We start from the raw sequence: 24,146 nt of genomic DNA on the forward strand, positions 1-24,146 counted from the left end.
CGGGTTCTTCTTGCTCCCGCGCTGCCCTGTTATCACTATGCTGTGAAACGCTCCCAGACCAGGAACCAGGTGGACTAACGGTGAGATATTCTACACACACACACACACACACACACGCAGTTGATCATGTTCAGAGGCCCTGGTTTCAGTAATCAAGGCGCTCCCCTCAGGGAACAGAGCCGACTGGGGTTGTCACAAGTTGAAGGCTGACAGAGTTGAATCAGTTCGACAACGAGAGAGCCATTAGCACTGCCTGAAGCGATCTCCATCGCACTCGGCCATGAACAAAAAACAAACAAAGCACACATCATTTCTCATACTTAAGCGTTTCTCATAACAACGATGCTTTAATGAGGAACACACGGTTCTCCGTGCCAGACCGCAGCATGCGTTGCGTGTGCGGACCACTTGATTGTAAGGCGATACCGTGACGTGTTCCGTAGTGAATGTGGCGGACCGCCAGTGTCGCGCTGGGTCAGCCACACCCCGCCCCAGGGCCCGGACGGTCTCAGCCACGCCCACCTCACTGGGCGTCCCCCACCTATAAAGTGTAATGCAACCTACAAGTGTCATAGGAATTTTTGTAAAACTGTACGGATCTTCATTTATGTAAGTAACAGTCATATTTTACATATTTTGTAGTATTCTTCAATAGAATTATATTTTGACAATTCTATCCTATATTATGCCTTTTCCTTACAGTACGTGTTTTATCTTTCTTTAGGCTATATATCTACTTGCTATGTGTATTGTTATGCACCAACCTACCAAGGAAAACTCCTCGAACTCGTACGTGTACAACCTTGACAAACTTTTAATTCTGCTCCAGAAAGAAGGGGCGTGTAAAATGTGTCGATGTATTTTCAGCCACTTGGTGGCGCTAATAAACCACCATACCTCAAGAGGTTTAGTATTTTCTAACATCAGAGACCAACCTCCCGAATCTTGGGGCTGAATGGAAGCTTGCCTGCATTAATGTTCCAACATCTATCGCAAAGTCTCACCAGAAAGGTGCAGGCAGTTGTTAGAGAAACAAAGTGGGAACCAACACTATATTAATGCCAGCTGTTTTGGAATGAGAGGTTCAACAAGCAGGTGTCCGTTTATAAGCAATTGTCTAGACACTATGGGTCATGTTGTGTATATTGTTTGAACAATAGTGTTCTGACTGAAGAAAGTTGTAAAACTGACTTTCGGACTGACCTTTCTAATGGCGGCCAAGACTCAGCGGGTCGAGAGGGCGTTCGATCCCTGACTCCTCCTGCACATGTGCAGACGGGCAAACGCGTGCCTTGCATAGTAGCTCCGCCAGTCAGTGTGTGATAGGTGTGTGTGTGTTACCATAAGTGAAGAGGCAGACATGACAAATACCTATATTTTGGGTTTGCTTTATTTTACAGGTATACAGCACACAAATACAGCAGCCTTCGAGTGACCTATTTTAGATACAAACATAAATATAAATCCCCACAAAGTCAGATTTTTGGTTAAAAGTGCAAATGATTTTATAGTTTTATCTCCTGAGCATAACGATCATCCATATACCCTTTTTTCCTAATACTTCGCTTTTTTGTGTCATAGTTAGACGTTGTTCTTAGATGGGGTAACTATTGTCATTGCACATAACATTTAATTGCCCTTCTCCTGGTGGTAACACAGGACAATATAGTAAAACATAAATTAAGACAAAGAGATCTAGTCAACATGAACACAATAATATATATTTTTCTAAATGAGTGAATAAATGATCAGAATTGATAAGTAGTCAAAAGAAGACACTTGGCACTTGGTTAAAAACTATTCAAAAGTCTGGAAGTGCGACCCCTGAAAGATGGCAGCAGAGTGAAGAGGTTTGTTTGAATTATGTATTGATCTGATTTCCTGACTCTGTCCAATGCCTTTTTGTCAGCAGCAGTGCAGCAGCTAAACCACACCAGAATGTCGTGCAAGATAATACTTTGGACAGAACAGTTTGTAAAAGGATAAAAGCAGTTTCTGGGGAGGCTGCTTTTGTTGAGTGACCTGAGAAAGTCACTGCTGAACTTTCTTCACAAGGGGTGTGGTGTTGGTTGCCCAGGGGATGTCCTGTGAGATGTGTAAAGTCCTTAACCCTCTCCGTAGCATCCCCATTGTGGTAACGGGCAACGTCAGTCCTCTTCCTACAGAAGTCTACCACCACCTCTTTGGTCTTTGAGGTGTTGAGAGACAGGTTGTTGGTGGAGCACCAGGTGGAGAGTTTGGGGATTTCATCCCTGTAGGCAGACTCATCGTTATTGTGAATACGATTTTTTCAGAATTGGCACAATGGTGGCAGATTTGAGGCACTTGGGGATGGAGCAGGTAAACAAAGAGAGGTTGAAGATGGAGGTAAATACCTCAGCCAGCTGGTCGGCACAGTCCCTCAACACTCTCCCCGGGATCTCGTCAGGGCCGGCAGCCTTCCTGGGGTTCACACTAAGAAATCCCTGCCTGTTCTCCTCTGTTTTCAGAGAGAATGTCAGGGCATCTGTGGGCAAGAATGGTAATGGTTTGGCTGATGTTAACTCAGTCCGGGTCCCATTTGCCTTAAAGCGGGCAAAGAAATGGTTGAGCTCCTCGGCCAAATTGCTGCTGGTAATTGGGCTTGGGTCTTTTGAACCCTTAAAGTTCATGAAGTGTTGGATTCCCTTCCAGACGTGCTGGGGATCCCCCTCGTTGAAGTGTCCCTCAATCTTCCTCCTGTAGGCCGCTTCTGCTTCCTTGATGCCTGTCTTTAAGTTGGATCTGGCAGTGCTGTATATGTTCCATGTTCCCGGACCTGAAGGGTTTATCACGTTTTTTCAGCAGCAGCTTGACCGCCCTGTTCATCCATGGTTTGTTGTTTTGATAGCATTTGACCTGTCTCCCAACAGTGACATTGTCAATGCAGGTCTTAATGTAGTGCAAAACAGTGCAAGTGTAGCCCTCAAGACTGCTGTGAAAAAAAGTGCCCAGTCAGTGCGCTCAAAACAGTCTTGCAGTTAGTTTCTTCATTTGGCTGTTTTGTGAGTCAGATGGCTGAGCGGTTAGGGAATCAGGATGGTAATCAGAAGGTTGCCGGTTCAAATCCTGGCCGTGCAAACATATGTTGTGTCCTTGGGCAAAGCACTTCACCCTACTTGCCTCGGGGGAATGTCCCTGTACTTACTGTAAGTCGCTCTGGATAAAAGCGTCTGCCAAATGACTACATGTAATGCAACTTAAAAATCGTTTTTACATGGACAAACATCATGTGCTCTGTAGACTCCTTCTTACTAATTAACATTTACCAGGGGCATCGCTAGACCCTTTTACTGGGGCACTGTAAAACTGTAGTCCTGAAGCAGCTATTCCATGTCTTCATCTTCGTTGGACGTGTCTGGGGACGGGGGAGCAATGCGATGCAGCTGGAGTTTATCATAGACAGTGGTCAGATCCCGCTTCTCCTCTAGACCCGGATCCAGTTCTGATAGATTACACTGTGTGTGTGTGAGAGTGAGTGAGTGAGTGAGTGAGTGAGTGAGTGAGTGAGTGAGTGAGTGAGTGAGTGAGTGAGTGAGTGAGTGAGTGAGTGAGTGAGTGAGAGAGAGAGAGAGAGAGATGGGAGGAGAAAACAGAGTGAATGCAGACAAGACAACTGAACTGAGAACAAAAAGTTCTAAAAAGGGATTTGTGTTAAATCATAGTTTGTAAAACACTAATTTTACAACACAGTGTATTGTCTCAGAGAAGTTCACTTCAGAAACGGAATTAGAGTGAAGTTCTAGTTGTGTTGACCTGTGACGCAGTTAGCTTGTCAGACAAACATGGTCTGATACACGATGTGAAACTTAACAAAGACAGACTAAATAACTGTTCAGTTCAATATGTGGTTCGCCATAGTGTTTGTGTGTTTGAGATGATGGTTACATTCATGTTACTACAGCAACCACAGAGAATCAGACGGGTGAACACATGTATCATGGCTCCATCTGGGTCAGCCCCCACACAAAAATCTCTCCCTCCTCCTTCTCCTTTCACCCCCCCCCCCCCCACACACACACACACAGATTACAGTAACTCAGCAGTGTACACTGACCTGATCACTCCTCTCACACCAAAAAATGCTGATACACCATCAGTAGAACCACCACAATGATGAATACAGAGCAGGACACAGCAACAACAGTAGAAACCCACAGTCTTCCTTCATCACCTGTAGACAATAAGAGAATAAGAGCTTGTTATAAAAGCTTCAGACTCAATCAATCAATCTACTGTTTGGTGAACAGCAATAGTAGTGAGATGCATTGTTCAGGGCTTGACAATGGCCCGGGGCCAGTAAAAAGACTCGCAACTCACTGTCCCAATCGGGCCACTGCAAAGCATTGATTGAAAAAAAAAAAAAGTGCATTGTAAAACTATCGCTATCTGCTAAATGCATGAATAACTTTGCAGCTCGTGGGGCGCACAGTTGGCCAATCAAGAGTTGAGTAGTGAGTGACGAGAGGTTGTTAAATTGTAATTCTCTCATCTCAACACATTCTTTTATAACTGGCACGAGACACTGATGTGAAGATGGCAGCAAAGGAGAGCTACGAGCTCAAACGGAAGCAACTTTTTGTCAACAGCTGTATGTGAACAAGGATTCAGCGCCATGAAGAGAATTAAAACTGATTGGAGGAGCGGCCTCTGTAGAAATGCTATGGAAGCTTTTATTTATTAGCATTGAGGGACCAGAGGTTTCAGTTTCTGTCAGACAGAGTTGTGCAGATATGGCTGCTAGCAGGGAAGAGAGCACGTCATGTTGGAGGTTAAAAGTGAATTAGTTTGCTGACTATTACCTTTTAATTTTTTATCACAACACTAATAAGAGACTGATTAATTTGGGAACTCAGTAGGCATAATTTACTTGCTTGTAAAACCATCACATGACCAAACATTAATTGCTGGTCCCATTGAATTCCTGAATGTGAGGTTGTCATAAACCCATATCACCCCCAAGACAGGACAACACAGACTTCTACAGAACCCTAACGCTCAATCCCCAAGACAGGACAACACAGACTTCTACAGAACCCTAACGCTCAATCCCAAGACAGGACAACACAGACTTCTACAGAACCCTAACGCTCAATCCCAAGACAGGACAACACAGACTTCTACAGAACCCTAACGCTCAATCCCAAGACAGGACAACACAGACTTCTACAGAGCCCTAACGCTCAATCCCAAGACAGGACAACACAGACTTCTACAGAACCCTAACGCTCAATCCCAAGACAGGACAACACAGACTTCTACAGAACCCTAACGCTCAATCCCAAGACAGGACAACACAGACTTCTACAGAGCCCTAACGCTCAATCCCAAGACAGGACAACACAGACTTCTACAGAACCCTAACGCTCAATCCCAAGACAGGACAACACAGACTTCTACAGAGCCCTAACGCTCAATCCCAAGACAGGACAACACAGACTTCTACAGAGCCCTAACGCTCAATCCCAAGACAGGACAACACAGACTTCTACAGAACCCTAACGCTCAATCCCAAGACAGGACAACACAGACTTCTACAGAGCCCTAACGCTCAACCCCCAAGACAGGACAACACAGACTTCTACAGAACCCTAACGCTCAATCCCAAGACAGGACAACACAGACTTCTACAGAACCCTAACGCTCAATCCCAAGACAGGACAACACAGACTTCTACAGAACCCTAACGCTCAATCCCAAGACAGGACAACACAGACTTCTACAGAACCCTAACGCTCAATCCCAAGACAGGACAACACAGACTTCTACAGAGCCCTAACGCTCAACCCCCAAGACAGGACAACACAGACTTCTACAGAACCCTAACGCTCAATCCCAAGACAGGACAACACAGACTTCTACAGAACCCTAACGCTCAATCCCAAGACAGGACAACACAGACTTCTACAGAACCCTAACGCTCAATCCCAAGACAGGACAACACAGACTTCTACAGAACCCTAACGCTCAATCCCCAAGACAGGACAACACAGACTTCTACAGAACCCTAACGCTCAATCCCAAGACAGGACAACACAGACTTCTACAGAACCCTAACGCTCAATCCCAAGACAGGACAACACAGACTTCTACAGAACCCTAACGCTCAATCCCAAGACAGGACAACACAGACTTCTACAGAACCCTAACGCTCAATCCCAAGACAGGACAACACAGACTTCTACAGAACCCTAACGCTCAATCCCAAGACAGGACAACACAGACTTCTACAGAACCCTAACGCTCAATCCCAAGACAGGACAACACAGACTTCTACAGAACCCTAACGCTCAATCCCAAGACAGGACAACACAGACTTCTACAGAACCCTAACGCTCAATCCCAAGACAGGACAACACAGACTTCTACAGAGCCCTAACGCTCAATCCCAAGACAGGACAACACAGACTTCTACAGAACCCTAACGCTCAATCCCAAGACAGGACAACACAGACTTCTACAGAACCCTAACGCTCAATCCCAAGACAGGACAACACAGACTTCTACAGAACCCTAACGCTCAATCCCAAGACAGGACAACACAGACTTCTACAGAGCCCTAACGCTCAATCCCAAGACAGGACAACACAGACTTCTACAGAACCCTAACGCTCAATCCCAAGACAGGACAACACAGACTTCTACAGAGCCCTAACGCTCAATCCCAAGACAGGACAACACAGACTTCTACAGAACCCTAACGCTCCTCGCAGGAAGGGATTGTTCCCTTGTGTGCCTGACAGTTTATTTATTCAACATTATTTACCAAAATGTTACGTTAACTTCCTACTAAAAGAAAACAATCTATACATTATATGACAGTGTATTCTACTGTAGAACATTGCAACACGTACCATCTTGTTTAGGTCACCAATAGTTCTGCATGTATCTGGCATGTTGACAGTCTCTCTGCTGACAGGGTTCTCCACCACACAGCTGTAGGAAGTGTTGGAGTCTGGAAGCAGGAGCAGAGACAGGCTCCTGGAGAGATCAGGACTGCTGGTCTGGTTGAGTCTCTCCTCTCCTCTGTACCAGGACAGGCTCACGTCTCTCCCGTTTTCCACGGAACACTCCACCCAGCAGGGGGCAGCAGCTCTCACCTGGGGTCTGGAGACCTGGGCTGCAGGAGGACATGGACACACCTGGATCATCAGCAGGGATTCAAACAGATATAACCAGCCAATCAGAATTAAGCTGAAGAATTCATTCAGGGCATGGTGTAAGTTGCTAGTAATTGAAGTATAAGATACTCACTGTAAACTGTTAGATGAAATATGAAATGTTTTTGGTCTTTTGAATCCTTCACTGTATACGTCCCTGTGTCACTTATCCTGAGTTCACTGATGGTGAAGAGTCCAGTCTGTCTGTCCCACTGGAGCCTGTCTCTGAAGTCTTCATTATAGACTTCTTTGTTTCCTTTAATCACCTGTGCTAGACAGCTTCTCCTCAATTCTAAAAAGCCTGATTTTTCTACTGCAGCAGGAAGTGTGATGTTTCGTCCTACTGCTCCTGTCAGCTTCCCTCCATCCTGACCTGCAGCAGCAGAGAGACCTGCAGGACAGGAGACACAGCAGCTGCTTGTTTATGTTCACAAATGCAGGAAGACACAAGAACTCTCTCTCCATTTACATTTAGTCATTTAGCAGACGCTCTTATCCACAGCGACTTACAGTAAGTACAGGGACATTCCCCCCGAGGCAAGTAGGGTGAAGTGCCTAGCCCAAGGACACAACGTCAATATGCACAGCCGGGAATTGAACCGGCAACCTTCTGATTAATAGCTCGATTCCCTAACCCCCCACTTAGCTGTGAAACCTAGGATTTGTTGTGAGATTGTACAGCAAGGGAAAAAATAAATCTCACACACATCTCACACACTCTCTCTTGCTGTCACACATCAGAAGTCTTCATTATAGACTTCTTTGTTTCCTTTAATCACCTGTGCTAGACAGCTTCTCCTCAATTCTAAAAAGCCTGATTTTTCTACTGCAGCAGGAAGTGTGATGTTTCGTCCTACTGCTCCTGTCAGCTTCCCTCCATCCTGACCTGCAGCAGCAGAGAGACCTGCAGGACAGGAGACACAGCAGCTGCTTGTTTATGTTCACAAATGCAGGAAGACACAAGAACTCTCTCTCCATTTACATTTAGTCATTTAGCAGACGCTCTTATCCACAGCGACTTACAGTAAGTACAGGGACATTCCCCCCGAGGCAAGTAGGGTGAAGTGCCTAGCCCAAGGACACAACGTCAATATGCACAGCCGGGAATTGAACCGGCAACCTTCTGATTAATAGCTCGATTCCCTAACCCCCCACTTAGCTGTGAAACCTAGGATTTGTTGTGAGATTGTACAGCAAGGGAAAAAATAAATCTCACACACATCTCACACACTCTCTCTTGCTGTCACACATCAGCACACAACAGCACGTGACTGCGTGAGGAAGAGACCACGAGGCTCACAACACAGGAACAGACAGGAGCAGGATTCAAAAGCCAAACAGACTCAGACAACAGGTGAAGTCCGGGTCAAAAACAGGCAGAACAGGAATCCAACACAAGGCAACTGACATCCATCTGATCCAGCAACACAGTCCCTGAGGCTGGATAAGACAAACTATCTTCCATATAATGTGTTCCTCTGACCACACAATCCCCAGGGCTGTTTTTCAGTCAACGACCACCCTTGGAAACTCCCTAGCAGTGAGAATAAGACTGAAAGCAGGCGTTTACAACAGGACCCCTGGATACGTGCAGCTTTACCGGTCTACGACCACAGCATGTTTCTGGAACAAAGTCAGCCCTCTGAAGAACTGACAAGAAGCCACAAGATCTCCCTCTCACGCTTCTCTTCAGCTACAGGCTCTACAACACGGTCTTTTCATCAAACTAAATTCCATCTAACGTGCTGCTCTGACCACACAATGACCTTGAGACAGTACACATTTCCCCCCATTCAGGCACGTACAACCACACACACACACACTGCAACACACACAGCAACACACACACAGCAACACACACACGCATCACATCTGGTCTATGTGTGAGACGTGACCACAAACTGAACCATTTCCTGTTTAGAGCACAAGAGTCCAACATCAGCAGCTATGTACAACACTACTACTTGTGCTAGGCTATATACAGTGTATATATTCACACACAGTATATACTGTATATCTAAACGCATCCTCAAACTTGTGCTTGTTTCTGAACTTTAACATTTGACATCCAATATTAATTGATCACTTACTGATACAGAATTACTTCAACACAGCAAAGACCACTATTCAGCTGGCGTATGGAATACTGTAGTTGACAAGCTATACCAATTTAGTATCTCATCAACTGTTTTTCTGCTTCAAATAATGACACACTTCAGGGCTAAAAAAATATATTCTCAGAGCTCTGATATTTCTGTTGATGTTTTCTTTTCAATGTTCCTTTTTGCGACACAGTGAGTGTTTACAGCGTCAGTGCTGTGTGTTTTATCACTTAGTAGTGAGTATTCCCTCAGACTTCATCACATTGAGCTCTGCTGATTGGATGTTAATTCACAGAAAGCTAAATGCAGCGCGGGACAATTCAGCACGTGATTAGGGTTAACTTCAACTGTCAATGAAATGGTAAATTCAGATTTCAATGCAACTGTAATTTCTTTCTAATCCAGGATGTTACTGGGATAATAAACGTGTTTGAGGATGCAAAACAAAACTGTTTGATATAGAACCTGTTTTACATCGTAGTCTTCATAAACAGTGCACTGCAGGATGTAGTTTTAGGCATACAGAACAGTCCCACTAGATATTAGATGTATCTGTTTCAAAGATTAATTATTTGCAGCCTATTTTGATCTGCAGTCAAATCGAAAATCAGTCATAAAACTTTTATATAAAACATCAAAGCAAATTGACTAGTTTTGATATTTAAATATAAGACCAGCAAGTAATTACGTCAACACGCTATATTGTTTGCATGTTCAGGAGTGTTCTTATGTAGCAGGATATGTAAAAAAAAACTCCGTTCACAGGTATCAAGTGATTTCTACACCTATAGGCTTTCTTACATCAGCGTTAGACAATTTACGGTGGGCTAATTTACAGTTTGTCCGATGCAGGTCAGTGTTTAACGCCTTCTAATGGCAGATTTTGGTACAGTATTTTATGACTGTTAGGCACTCTTTGGAACCACTGGCCATATTTGCTAAACTATACTCACAAACCTTGCAGCAAACCAGCCAAAATTATCTTTCAAAGGCAATCAATTCTTGCAAAACTCTTTTAAGGTGTTTTTGCGTCAAACCATACACAAAAATCATCCGTTGAATAAGCACATGAAGCAGCAACTATAGTGCGTACGCCCAGTATAAATGAGAACATGCCAGGTTTATGCCTTGTCCATGTGCAGTGCAACGGGTTACTGTAAAGTTGTCATGTATTGTAGGCTAGCCTACTGTAAACACACATACACAGTATCAACATTTGTAATTTTCTGTGTTTTCTATCGACACAAAGGGGAAACGTAAAAAAACTGAACAGCGGACACCTTTGTTGTTTGAATGTTTAGCTCTAAACATTAAAAAGGGTTTCCCGTAAATTCTATATATTCGGAATTTACATTCCTACTTTACAAATTTAGACACGTGTGTGTGTTACAGTACAAGTTTATTACAAATCTTTAAGGCAAACTGCTGCTATGCACACACAAAAAAGCGACATATTTTCTCATGTAGGCTACAATGTTGTCTTGGTTTGATGTAGCCTAATTAAGGTTTTAGTCGAGTTCAGCAAAAAAATAGCCAATAGTTTCATGGTGCCTCAGATATCAGAAAACCAAGGAAAAGCATTATTTAAAATAACACGAATCCTTTTCCACGTTTTTTACCTTAATTTAGCCTACAAACAAATCTCTTTGTTCTTTGAGTCAGTGGTGTTGTACATGTTGGCAGTTTGTTGTTAATCCAAGTGAGATAATTATGTTGTACATACCTAAAAGAAACCATGGAATCCACCAGAGTATAGCTACTTGACAAAAATCCATTTTATCTACTTATCGAAAATAAATAGCAACTGAAATAAACGTCTCTTGATGAATCATGTCATTCAGACATCCCTGCAAACACTCATTTCAGAGAGGGAGGTGGCTTCACCAGCATTTGTCAGACGGGGGTCAGATGGCTTATAATAATAATAATGATAATAATACATTTTATTTATATAGCGCTTTTCAAGATACTCAAAGTCACTTTACGTGGTTAAAATAAACATGTGGCTTAGTGGTTAGGGAGTCGGGATATTAATCAGAAAGTTGCCAGGTCGATTCCCGGCCGTGTAAAACGACGTTGTGTCCTTGGGCAATGCACTTCACCCTACTTTCCTCAGGAAGAATGTCCCTGCACTTACTGTAAGTCGCTCTGGATAAGAGCGTCTGCTAAATGTAAATTGTGCTTTGCTTAAGCCACTGTGTGTTCCTCCAAGTTCCTCTTTCCTTTTTAAAATCTAATTCTCATGTAATCTGACTCGGTTGTCTCAGTTGACTAAATTGTGCTGTTTTGAGATCAGCATTAACATCAATCGAACCAGAAATTTAATGCAGGCATTGACTCCCTCACCCATCCAGTTCTATAGCAGAGATCCTGCAGTTTAGCATTTTCCGGTTGCAGGTTCATGTGGGTGCTGACTGCTGACCAGAACACAGTCCGTACCTGTCATCAGGAACTCTTCTATCAGAATCAGAATTCGGTTTATTCACCATGTATGTTATACAAACACGGAATTTACTGTGGCAGGGAGGTGCAAAACACTAAACATATACAAATCTTAAATTAAGTAAAAGTACAAAAGTTTAACTATTCCTAAGAACTAAACAATCTAAGAATAAAACAATTTAAATATAAAATAAAATGTATATATATAAAAAAAGAGTCAGACAACAAACAAGCTGCTGGGTGGAGTGTTCTGTGGAGAACGGGAGAGACGTGAGCCTGTCCTGGTACAGAGGAGAGGAGAGACTCAACCAGTCCAGCAGTCCTGATCTCTCCAGGAGCCTGTCTCTGCTCCTGGTTCCAGACTACAACACTTCCTACAGCTGTGTGGTGGAGAACCCTGTCAGCAGAGAGACTACTGAACCTGTTATGGATACATTTTATCCTAATTTTCAAGGTGGTGCAAAGGAGGATGATTGTATTTCAACCACTAACCTCCACAAGGCCTCCACCCTGAGAGTAAGTCTCCAGGCATCAGACAGAAATTAAGTTAAAGCTTCAGACGAGACAAAACAAGCCAGTCATCCGCTCATTATATTTAGCAAACAAGACGTTAAATTAAGTTCAACCACAAACTGCAGACTGAGGCAGAAGTACACATATGTGGGACATAACCGTAACTGCCTCTAAGACAAAGTATATAGTTAAAATAAGTGTAATAGTCTGTTTTAGTAATTTTCTGATTTTCTTGTTTTGGATCTGGTTGCTCACCGTTTTCGACATGACTGAGAATAGAGACATTCCTGATCACCTATGGCCATATATGAGAAAAAAACGAAATTGTCTGTGTTAAAAAGGATTCCTGGTGAATGTGCTGCGTGTCTATAGTGTCTTTTTGTATTCATGTATTAATATGACATGAGGTCCAAGGTAGTAGGAATGGCTACTTTTTACTAAAGTATATGTCAGAACTCACACTTCTTTACTTTGACTTTCAAGTTAAACTCAAGAGTGAAAAAGTGTAGTCAGCACTTCAACAGAGTATTTTTAAACATGAGTATCTGTATGAAGGATGTGTGTTCTTTTGCCATCTCTGCAAACTAACCCACCATACAGCCTCCCTGGCAACACTAAAAGGTCTTCTGGCCCAAGTTGTGGCATTAGACTTGAATAAAAATAAAGAAGGGATGAACTAGGAGGAACACACTACACCGTGTACCTCCTGGATCCTCCACGTTCCTCCTTCCCTGTTTTACATCTAATTTTCATCTCATTTGTTTTTGTATCACCTGATTGCTCGTCTAGTTTGTCGTCAGGCCAGCTGCCATAGGTCACTTACACTCAGATCTCAGTGACTAAAATGTCCTGTTCACTTGTCGTCATCACTGAGGACAACAGCATAGATCGGCCCTGACAGCATTTGAACCAGGACATTTACTGTATATTTCAGTCTAACCATAATTTTAGTAATTATTCATGATCTAAGTAAGTCTCCCATGACAAATGCTCCCCAGCCACCATCATATCACTGATGCACCAGCAGGTCTTGCAATGCAGCAACAAGTTTAAACATGCCAGTGTCAACTGAAACTCTTTCTGGTTCGATTGATGTTAATGCTGATCTCAAAACAGCACAATTTAGTCAACTGAGACAACCGAGTCAGATTACATGAGAATTAGATTTTAAAAAGGAAAGAGGAACTTGGAGGAACACACAGTGGCTTAAGCAAAGCACAATTTACATTTAGCAGACGCTCTTATCCAGAGCGACTTACAGTAAGTGCAGGGACATTCTTCCTGAGGAAAGTAGGGTGAAGTGCATTGCCCAAGGACACAACGTCGTTTTACACGGCCGGGAATCGACCTGGCAACTTTCTGATTAATATCCAGACTCCCTAACCACTAAGCCACATGTTTATTTTAACCACGTAAAGTGACTTTGAGTATCTTGAAAAGCGCTATATAAATAATATGTATTATTATCAATTATTATTATTATAAGCCATCTGACCCCCGTCTGACAAATGCTGGTGAAGCCACCTCCCTCTTTGAAATGAGTGTTTGCAGGGATGTCTGAATGACATGATTCATCAAGAGACGTTTATTTCAGTTGCTATTTATTTTCGATAAGTAGATAAAATGGATTTTTGTCAAGGAGCTATACTCTGGTGGATTCCATGGTTTCTTTTAGGTATGTACAACATAATTATCTCACTTGGATTAACAACAAACTGCCAACATGTACAAGACCACTGACTCAAAGAACAAAGAGATTTGTTTGTAGGCTAAATTAAGGTAAAAAACGTGGAAAAGGATTCGTGTTATTTTAAATAATGCTTTTCCTTGGTTTTCTGATTTCTGAGGCACCATGAAACTATTGGCTATTTTTTTGCTGAACTCGACTAAAACCTTAATTAGGCTACTTCAAACCAAGACAACATTGTAGCCTACATGAGAAAATATGTCGCTTTTTTGTGAGTGCATAGCAGCAGTTTGCCTTAAAGATTTGTAATAAACTTGTACTGTAACACACACACGTGTCTAAATTTGTAAAGTAGGAATGTAAATTCCGAATATATAGAATTTACGGGAAACCCTTTTTAATGTTTAGAGCTAAACATTCAAACAACAAAAGTGTCCGCTGTTCAGTTTTTTTACGTTTCCCCTTTGTGTCGATAGAAAACACAGAAAATTGTTGATACTGTGTATGTGTGTTTACAGTAGGCTAGCCTACAATACGTGACAACTTTACAGTAACCCGTTGCACTGCACATGGACAAGGCATAAACCTGGCATGTTCTCATTTATACTGGGCGTATAGTTGCTGCTTCATGTGCTTATTCAACGGATGATTTTTGTGTATGGAAAACACCTTCTTAAAAGAGTTTTGCAAGAATTGATTGCCTTTGAAAGATATGTTTGGCTGGTTTGCTGCAAGGTTTGTGAGTATAGTTTAGCAAATGGCCAGTGGTTCCAAAGAGTGCTTAACAGTCATAAAATACTGTACCAAAATCTGCCATTAGAAGGCGTTAAACACTGACCTGCATCGGACAAACTGTAAATTAGCCCACCGTAAATTGTCTAACGCTGATGTAAGAAAGCCTATAGGTGTAGAAATCACTTGATACCTGTGAACGGAGTTTTTTTTTACATATCCTGCTACATAAGAACACTCCTGAACATGCAAACAATATAGCGTGTTGACGTAATTACTTGCTGGTCTTATATTTAAATATCAAAACTAGTCAATTTGCTTTGATGTTTTATATAAAAGTTTTATGACTGATTTTCGATTTGACTGCAGATCAAGATAGGCTGCAAATAATTAATCTTTGAAACAGATACATCTAATATCTAGTAGGACTGTTCTGTATGCCTAAAACTACATCCTGCAGTGCACTGTTTATGAAGACTACGATGTAAAACAGGTTCTATATCAAACAGTTTTGTTTTGCATCCTCAAACACGTTTATTATCCCAGTAACATCCTGGATTAGAAAGAAATTACAGTTGCATTGAAATCTGAATTTACCATTTCATTGACAGTTGAAGTTAACCCTAATCACGTGCTGAATTGTCCCGCGCTGCATTTAGCTTTCTGTGAATTAACATTCAATCAGCAGAGCTCAATGTGATGAAGTCTGAGGGAATACTCACTACTAAGTGATAATACACACAGCACTGATGCTGTAAACACTCACTGTGTCACAAAAAGGAACATTGAAAAGAAAACATCAACAGAAATATCAGAGCTCTGAGAATATATTTCTTTAGCCCTGAAGTGTGTCTTTGTTTGAAGCAGAAAAACAGTTGATGAAATACTAAATTGGTATAGCTAGTCAACTACAGTATTCCATACGCCAGCTGAATAGTGGTCTTTGCTGTGTTGAAATAATTCTGTATCAGTAAGTGATCAATTAATATTGGATGTCAAATGTTAAAGTTTAGAAACAAGCACAAGTTTGAGGATGCGTTTAGATATACAGTATATACTGTGTGTGTATATATACACTGTATATAGCCTAGCACAAGTAGTAGTGTTGTACATAGCTGCTGATGTTGGACTCTTGTGCTCTAAACAGGAAATGGTTCAGTTTGTGGTCACGTCTCACACATAGACCAGATGTGATGCGTGTGTGTGTGTTGCTGTGTGTGTGTTGCTGTGTGTGTGTGTTGCTGTTTGTGTGTGTTGCTGTGTGTGTGTGTGTGTGTTGCAGTGTGTGTGTGTGTGTGGTTGTACGTGCCTGAATGGGGGGAAATGCGTACTGTCTCAAGGTCATTGTGTGGTCAGAGCAGCATGTTACATGGAATTTAGTTTGATGAAAAGACCGTGTTGTAGAGCATGTAGCTGAAGAGAAGTGCGAGAGAAAGATCTTGTGGCTTCTTGTCAGTTCTTCAGAGGGCTGACTTTGTTCCAGAAACATGCTGTGGTCGTAGACCGGTAAAGCTGCACGTATCCAGGGGTCCTGTTCTAAACGCCTGCTTTCAGTCTTATTCTCACTGCTAGGGAGTTTCCAAAGGTGGTTCATTGACTGAAAAACAGCCCTGGGAACTGTGTGGTCAGAGGAACACATTGTATGGAAGACAGTTTGTCTTATTCAGCCTCAGGGACTGTGTGTTCCTGGATCATATGGATGTCAGTTGCCTTGTGTTGGATTCCTGTTCTGCCTGTTTTTGACCCGGACTGTACTTGTTGTCTGAGTCTGTTTGGCTTTTGAATCCTGCTGCTGTCTGTTCCTGTGTTGTGAGCCTCGTGGTCTCTTCCTCATGCAGTCACCTGCTGTTCCTCAATTCAGCAACATGATATTTATCACAATGCTTTTTATATCCTCCCTATCCTTTAGTTAGCTTTCACAACAACTTGTGTGTGTGTGTGTGTGTGGGATGGCGAGAGAGTGTGAGACGTGTGTGAGATTTATTTTTTCCCTTGCTGTACAATCTCCCTACAAATCCTAGGTTTCACAGCTAAGTGGAGAGAGAGCTCTTGTGTCTTCCTGCATTTGTGAACATAAACAAGCAGCTGCTGTGTCTCCTGTCCTCCAGGTCTCTCTGCTGCTGCAGGTCAGGATGGAGGGAAGCTGACAGGAGCAGTAGGAGGAAACATCACACTTCCTGCTGCAGTAAAAACTGATGGCTCTTTAGAATATAAGGACAACAAAAATCTGGCTTTGGTGTTTAAAGGAGACAATTCAGTCTATTTTGATGACTTCAGAGACAGACTCCAGTGGGACAAACAGACTGGACTCTTCATCATCAGAGACCTCAGGATAGATGACACAGAGACGTATATAGTGACAGATTCAATAAGGCAAAACAAATCTATATTTCATCTGACAGTTTACAGTGAGTATGCTATACTTCAATGAATAACAACTCACACCATCCATTGACTGCAGCCTAATTCTGATTGACTGGTTATATCTGTATGAATCCCTGCTGATGATCCAGGTGTGTCCATGTCCTCCTGCAGACCAGGTCTCCAGACCCCAGGTGAGAGCTGCTGCCCCCTGCTGGGTGGAGTGTTCTGTGGAGAACGGGAGAGACGTGAGCCTGTCCTGGTACAGAGGAGAGGAGAGACTCAACCAGACCAGCAGTCCTGATCTCTCCAGGAACCTGTCTCTGCTCCTGCTTCCAGACTCCAACACTTCCTACAGCTGTGTGGTAGAGAACCCTGTCAGCAGAGAGTCTATCAACACACCAGATACATGCAGAACTATTGGTGATCCTAAACAAGATGGTACATGTTGCAATGCTCTACAGTAAAATACGATATGTCATATAATGTATACATTGTAGTCTTTCATTCTAAGGAGGACGTTAACTTAGTAGGGAGTTATCATATCACATCTTGTTAAATAATATTTAATAAATGAACTGTCAGGCACACAAGGGAGCAGTCACTTTCTGTGTGGAGCATGCTCTGTAGAAGTCTGTCCTGTCTGTGTGGAGCATGCTCTGTAGAAGTCTGTCCTGTCTGTGTGGAGGATGCTCTGTAGAAGTCTGTCCTGTCTGTGTGGAGGATGCTCTGTAGAAGTCTGTCCTGTCTGTGTGGAGGATGCTCTGTAGAAGTCTGTCCTGTCTGTGTGGAGGATGCTCTGTAGAAGTCTGTCCTGTCTGTGTGGAGCATGCTCTGTAGAAGTCTGTCCTGTCTGTGTGGAGCATGCTCTGTAGAAGTCTGTCCTGTCTGTGTGGAGCATGCTCTGTAGAAGTCTGTCCTGTCTGTGTGGAGGATGCTCTGTAGAAGTCTGTCCTGTCTGTGTGGAGCATGCTCTGTAGAAGTCTGTCCTGTCTGTGTGGAGCATGCTCTGTAGAAGTCTGTCCTGTCTGTGTGGAGCATGCTCTGTAGAAGTCTGTCCTGTCTGTGTGGAGGATGCTCTGTAGAAGTCTGTCCTGTCTGTGTGGAGCATGCTCTGTAGAAGTCTGTCCTGTCTGTGTGGAGCATGCTCTGTAGAAGTCTGTCCTGTCTGTGTGGAGCGTGCTCTGTAGAAGTCTGTCCTGTCTGTGTGGAGCATGCTCTGTAGAAGTCTGTCCTGTCTGTGTGGAGCGTGCTCTGTAGAAGTCTGTCCTGTCTGTGTGGAGCGTGCTCTGTAGAAGTCTGTCCTGTCTGTGTGGAGCATGCTCTGTAGAAGTCTGTCCTGTCTGTGTGGAGCATGCTCTGTAGAAGTCTGTCCTGTCTGTGTGGAGCGTGCTCTGTAGAAGTCTGTCCTGTCTGTGTGGAGCGTGCTCTGTAGAAGTCTGTCCTGTCTGTGTGGAGCATGCTCTGTAGAAGTCTGTCCTGTCTGTGTGGAGCATGCTCTGTAGAAGTCTGTCCTGTCTGTGTGGAGCATGCTCTGTAGAAGTCTGTCCTGTCTGTGTGGAGCATGCTCTGTAGAAGTCTGTCCTGTCTGTGTGGAGCATGCTCTGTAGAAGTCTGTCCTGTCTGTGTGGAGCATGCTCTGTAGAAGTCTGTCCTGTCTGTGTGGAGCATGCTCTGTAGAAGTCTGTCCTGTCTGTGTGGAGCATGCTCTGTAGAAGTCTGTCCTGTCTGTGTGGAGCGTGCTCTGTAGAAGTCTGTCCTGTCTGTGTGGAGCGTGCTCTGTAGAAGTCTGTCCTGTCTGTGTGGAGCATGCTCTGTAGAAGTCTGTCCTGTCTGTGTGGAGCATGCTCTGTAGAAGTCTGTCCTGTCTGTGTGGAGCATGCTCTGTAGAAGTCTGTCCTGTCTGTGTGGAGCATGCTCTGTAGAAGTCTGTCCTGTCTGTGTGGAGCATGCTCTGTAGAAGTCTGTCCTGTCTGTGTGGAGCGTGCTCTGTAGAAGTCTGTCCTGTCTGTGTGGAGCGTGCTCTGTAGAAGTCTGTCCTGTCTGTGTGGAGCGTGCTCTGTAGAAGTCTGTCCTGTCTGTGTGGAGCATGCTCTGTAGAAGTCTGTCCTGTCTGTGTGGAGCATGCTCTGTAGAAGTCTGTCCTGTCTGTGTGGAGCATGCTCTGTAGAAGTCTGTCCTGTCTGTGTGGAGCATGCTCTGTAGAAGTCTGTCCTGTCTGTGTGGAGCATGCTCTGTAGAAGTCTGTCCTGTCTGTGTGGAGCATGCTCTGTAGAAGTCTGTCCTGTCTGTGTGGAGCATGCTCTGTAGAAGTCTGTCCTGTCTGTGTGGAGCATGCTCTGTAGAAGTCTGTCCTGTCTGTGTGGAGCGTTAGGGTTAGAGCATGCTCTGTAGAAGTCTGTCCTGTCTGTGTGGAGCATGCTCTGTAGAAGTCTGTCCTGTCTGTGTGGAGCATGCTCTGTAGAAGTCTGTCCTGTCTGTGTGGAGCATGCTCTGTAGAAGTCTGTCCTGTCTGTGTGGAGCATGCTCTGTAGAAGTCTGTCCTGTCTGTGTGGAGCGTTAGGGTTAGAGCATGCTCTGTAGAAGTCTGTCCTGTCTGTGTGGAGCATGCTCTGTAGAAGTCTGTCCTGTCTGTGTGGAGCATGCTCTGTAGAAGTCTGTCCTGTCTGTGTGGAGCATGCTCTGTAGAAGTCTGTCCTGTCTGTGTGGAGCGTTAGGGTTAGAGCATGCTCTGTAGAAGTCTGTCCTGTCTGTGTGGAGCATGCTCTGTAGAAGTCTGTCCTGTCTGTGTGGAGCATGCTCTGTAGAAGTCTGTCCTGTCTGTGTGGAGCATGCTCTGTAGAAGTCTGTCCTGTCTGTGTGGAGCATGCTCTGTAGAAGTCTGTCCTGTCTGTGTGGAGCATGCTCTGTAGAAGTCTGTCCTGTCTGTGTGGAGCATGCTCTGTAGAAGTCTGTCCTGTCTGTGTGGAGCATGCTCTGTAGAAGTCTGTCCTGTCTGTGTGGAGCATGCTCTGTAGAAGTCTGTCCTGTCTGTGTGGAGCGTGCTCTGTAGAAGTCTGTCCTGTCTGTGTGGAGCGTGCTCTGTAGAAGTCTGTCCTGTCTGTGTGGAGCATGCTCTGTAGAAGTCTGTCCTGTCTGTGTGGAGCATGCTCTGTAGAAGTCTGTCCTGTCTGTGTGGAGCATGCTCTGTAGAAGTCTGTCCTGTCTGTGTGGAGCATGCTCTGTAGAAGTCTGTCCTGTCTGTGTGGAGCATGCTCTGTAGAAGTCTGTCCTGTCTGTGTGGAGCGTGCTCTGTAGAAGTCTGTCCTGTCTGTGTGGAGCGTGCTCTGTAGAAGTCTGTCCTGTCTGTGTGGAGCGTGCTCTGTAGAAGTCTGTCCTGTCTGTGTGGAGCATGCTCTGTAGAAGTCTGTCCTGTCTGTGTGGAGCATGCTCTGTAGAAGTCTGTCCTGTCTGTGTGGAGCATGCTCTGTAGAAGTCTGTCCTGTCTGTGTGGAGCATGCTCTGTAGAAGTCTGTCCTGTCTGTGTGGAGCATGCTCTGTAGAAGTCTGTCCTGTCTGTGTGGAGCATGCTCTGTAGAAGTCTGTCCTGTCTGTGTGGAGCATGCTCTGTAGAAGTCTGTCCTGTCTGTGTGGAGCATGCTCTGTAGAAGTCTGTCCTGTCTGTGTGGAGCGTTAGGGTTAGAGCATGCTCTGTAGAAGTCTGTCCTGTCTGTGTGGAGCATGCTCTGTAGAAGTCTGTCCTGTCTGTGTGGAGCATGCTCTGTAGAAGTCTGTCCTGTCTGTGTGGAGCATGCTCTGTAGAAGTCTGTCCTGTCTGTGTGGAGCATGCTCTGTAGAAGTCTGTCCTGTCTGTGTGGAGCGTTAGGGTTAGAGCATGCTCTGTAGAAGTCTGTCCTGTCTGTGTGGAGCATGCTCTGTAGAAGTCTGTCCTGTCTGTGTGGAGCATGCTCTGTAGAAGTCTGTCCTGTCTGTGTGGAGCATGCTCTGTAGAAGTCTGTCCTGTCTGTGTGGAGCGTTAGGGTTAGAGCATGCTCTGTAGAAGTCTGTCCTGTCTGTGTGGAGCATGCTCTGTAGAAGTCTGTCCTGTCTGTGTGGAGCATGCTCTGTAGAAGTCTGTCCTGTCTGTGTGGAGCATGCTCTGTAGAAGTCTGTCCTGTCTGTGTGGAGCATGCTCTGTAGAAGTCTGTCCTGTCTGTGTGGAGCATGCTCTGTAGAAGTCTGTCCTGTCTGTGTGGAGGATGCTCTGTAGAAGTCTGTCCTGTCTGTGTGGAGGATGCTCTGTAGAAGTCTGTCCTGTCTCTGGGATTGTCTGGGTTTTGTGCCTCACATTCAGAATGATGGACGTAACCAGCAATGCATGTTTGGTGATGTGATGTTTTTACAAGCCAAAGGAAACTCTGTGCTCACACTGGAAAGAACCCAGCTTCATCCTGCCTACCAAGTTCCCCAATTAATCAATGTCTCTTATCAGTTTGTGCTTCTAATGAGACCTAAGTAGAGAACAAGGCTGTTATTCTCTCTTCGCTCACACCCAGAAACTATCTGCATTGATGTCACCTGCTAGACTTTACAACATCAACAATGATGTCTCTCACTGCTATTCCTGTTCACCAAACAGCAGATTTATTGATTGAGTCTGAAGCTTTTATAACAAGCTCTTATTCTCTTATTGTCTACAGGTGATGAAGGAAGACTGCGGGTTTCTACTGCTGTTGCTGTGTTCTGCTCTGTATTCATCATTGTGGTGGTTCTACTGGTGGTGTATCTGAAGAGGAAAACACCAGCACACACAGAACAAGGCAGGTATTTATCTGTGTGGAACTGTTAGCTGTGAAGCGTGATCTCCCTCAGTGTCCTGGCTTGTGATTGGTCCAGTGATCAGGAGGTATGTTTGGTACTTTAGATCTGACATGCAGAGTCTTGCTGTGTGAAACCACAAAGTGTTAAGTTTCCTCAGAGAAGGTGAGGGAAGAGTCACTAGATAATATTAGGAGTCAGTTACCTTTGCATGTCTGCTTTTAATCTCTACTCACCTGACGTTGCGATTGGTCAAGAGAGGTGTCCGTCTAAAGAGCACCCCTATCAGAACTTCTCATTTTCAAAAGGTGAATTATAATTGGTTGATATGACCCTTCCTGTTCTGTGTGTCAGTCTCCTCTCTCCCTCTGACATCAGTCTCTGTCCTCGCAGGTTCAGACTACTCTGAAGAGGAAGATCAGTGTTCAGAATATACTACTGTTATTTACAAGAAGAGCGAACAGATCCATGATAAGCTGCTGAACACATACGCATGCTGTTACAAACTTGCATCAGTTCCAGAACCGTCTTCAAGTTGTAATTAAAAGTTAATCTACATAATGGTATTTACACTTATCCGATGATACACAGACATAGTCTCTACCATTCCAGTATCATTCCATGTGCTTGCAGAACAATTACCAATAAAGGCACTTATGCACTTAAATAATAACTTATGAGACTAAATGTGTGTTTGTGTGTTTGTGTCAGGTTAGTGTCTGTGTGCAGTTTGTCCTCTTGATTAAAGCTGCAGGAACCCAGGTTTGGGTTGCCTGGCAACAAGCATCCATTCAGCATCTTTGTCAAATAAATATCACTTTACTCACTGAATGTGATCTTTCCTGATGTAAATAGCCAGTTAATCTCCAAGGTAACCAAAACTGGATTACAAAGTGAAGAAGGTGGATATTTGTTAGGAGTTTGAACAGAGTTGCTGGAGTCGAGGACGTTTTATTTCCTTGCGCATGCAGGAAGGAGACATGTCTGGTGATATGAAGTTGTCTGAAGTCTGAAGAAACTCCTTTTATCCTAAAGTTCTCACGTGTGTGTTTGTGTGTGTGTGTGGAAACTTTACAGGGTGAAGTCCTGACCCTACTAGGCAGATGGCATACTGAGTAAAGATAACGGTCAGAGTAAAGATAAGATCAGCATGTTTAAGTAAGCTTGGTGTTGCCAAATTCAAATGGGGGGTGGTTCCTCTTTCTGCGGAAAAGGAAATACTGAGAAACAGTATTATTTTATGCAGTGTAAAAGTTTACATCCTTAATTTCTCTTAACAATTTGGAAAGCGCATAGAGGACTATATTCAAATGATAATGCATGATCATTTTCAATATACCTAGGTGTTATTTGATTCAAATTGCATTTGCACTGTCACATGTCATAGGGGCGTTCTATGACAATAATACAATTTAAATGAAATAACCAGATTGCAAATTATACAATGACAATCGTGGGGAGGTGAACTTCTTCTCCAGGGCTTGTATCGACCCCCCAACCTGTTGTTTTTACCTCTTTTAGGGGGGTCCAAGTCTTAAGACCCCCCCTAACCCCCCCGTAATTCGCACCCTGGGAATAACAATAAATGTTATTGTAGATGATAAAATGCAATATACACAATCTAGCCTAATTTTCCAATTGTGCAGCATTATTTGAGTGTCAATTTTTATGAACTAATTATTTGAATCACCTAAACCAGATCTTCCACGCTGTGTGGATGTGCTGTATGTGCCTTGTCTGCATCATGTCTTGTGTTGGCAGAGCATTTCATGCAGGCATTGACTCCCTCACCCATCCAGTTCTATAGCAGAGATCCTGCAGTTTAGCATTTTCCGGTTGCAGGTTCATGTGGGTGCTGACTGCTGACCAGAACACAGTCCGTACCTGTCATCAGGAACTCTTCTATCAGAATCAGAATTCGGTTTATTCACCATGTATGTTATACAAACACGGAATTTACTGTGGCAGGGAGGTGCAAAACACTAAACATATACAAATCTTAAATTAAGTAAAAGTACAAAAGTTTAACTATTCCTAAGAACTAAACAATCTAAGAATAAAACAATTTAAATATAAAATAAAATGTATATATATAAAAAAAGAGTCAGACAACAAACAAGCTGCTGGGTGGAGTGTTCTGTGGAGAACGGGAGAGACGTGAGCCTGTCCTGGTACAGAGGAGAGGAGAGACTCAACCAGACCAGCAGTCCTGATCTCTCCAGGAGCCTGTCTCTGCTCCTGCTTCCAGACTCCAACACTTCCTACAGCTGTGTGGTGGAGAACCCTGTCAGCAGAGAGACTACTGAACCTGTTATGGATACATTTTATCCTAAT

At 43.8% G+C, this 24,146-nt stretch overlaps 2 protein-coding genes across 3 annotated transcripts; one reads left to right on the forward strand and one right to left on the reverse strand.

The window, feature by feature from the left end:
* Positions 1-1,385: 1,385 nt before the first annotated feature.
* Positions 1,386-11,123, reverse strand: LOC146220245 (CD48 antigen-like). Its single transcript, XM_084693245.1, has 6 exons — positions 11,004-11,123; positions 7,958-8,082; positions 7,273-7,569; positions 6,873-7,138; positions 4,076-4,192; positions 1,386-3,476 (listed from the first exon to the last, which is right to left on the reverse strand). Exons 1-5 carry the CDS (start codon positions 11,015-11,017, stop codon positions 4,115-4,117), a joined length of 780 nt encoding a protein of 259 aa, XP_084549371.1. The 5' UTR covers positions 11,018-11,123; the 3' UTR covers positions 1,386-3,476; positions 4,076-4,114.
* Positions 11,124-13,759: 2,636 nt separating this feature from the next.
* On the forward strand, positions 13,760-22,485 carry LOC146220246 (SLAM family member 5-like). Of its 2 annotated transcripts, none has more exons than XM_084693540.1 (5): positions 13,760-13,910; positions 16,763-17,062; positions 17,190-17,456; positions 21,695-21,814; positions 22,206-22,485. In XM_084693540.1, exons 1-5 carry the CDS (start codon positions 13,859-13,861, stop codon positions 22,355-22,357), a joined length of 891 nt encoding a protein of 296 aa, XP_084549666.1. In that variant the 5' UTR covers positions 13,760-13,858; the 3' UTR covers positions 22,358-22,485. The 2 variants fall into 2 exon arrangements, with proteins under 2 accessions (XP_084549666.1, XP_084549667.1); XM_084693541.1 differs by having other exon boundaries at positions 21,695-21,818; positions 22,206-22,343.
* The last annotated feature ends 1,661 nt before the right edge of the window (positions 22,486-24,146 follow it).

This window comes from Hypomesus nipponensis, chromosome 27 (assembly GCF_054491055.1).
Source record: "Hypomesus nipponensis isolate SF chromosome 27, ASM5449105v1, whole genome shotgun sequence".
In the NCBI taxonomy this organism is placed as follows: Eukaryota; Metazoa; Chordata; class Actinopteri; order Osmeriformes; family Osmeridae; genus Hypomesus; species Hypomesus nipponensis.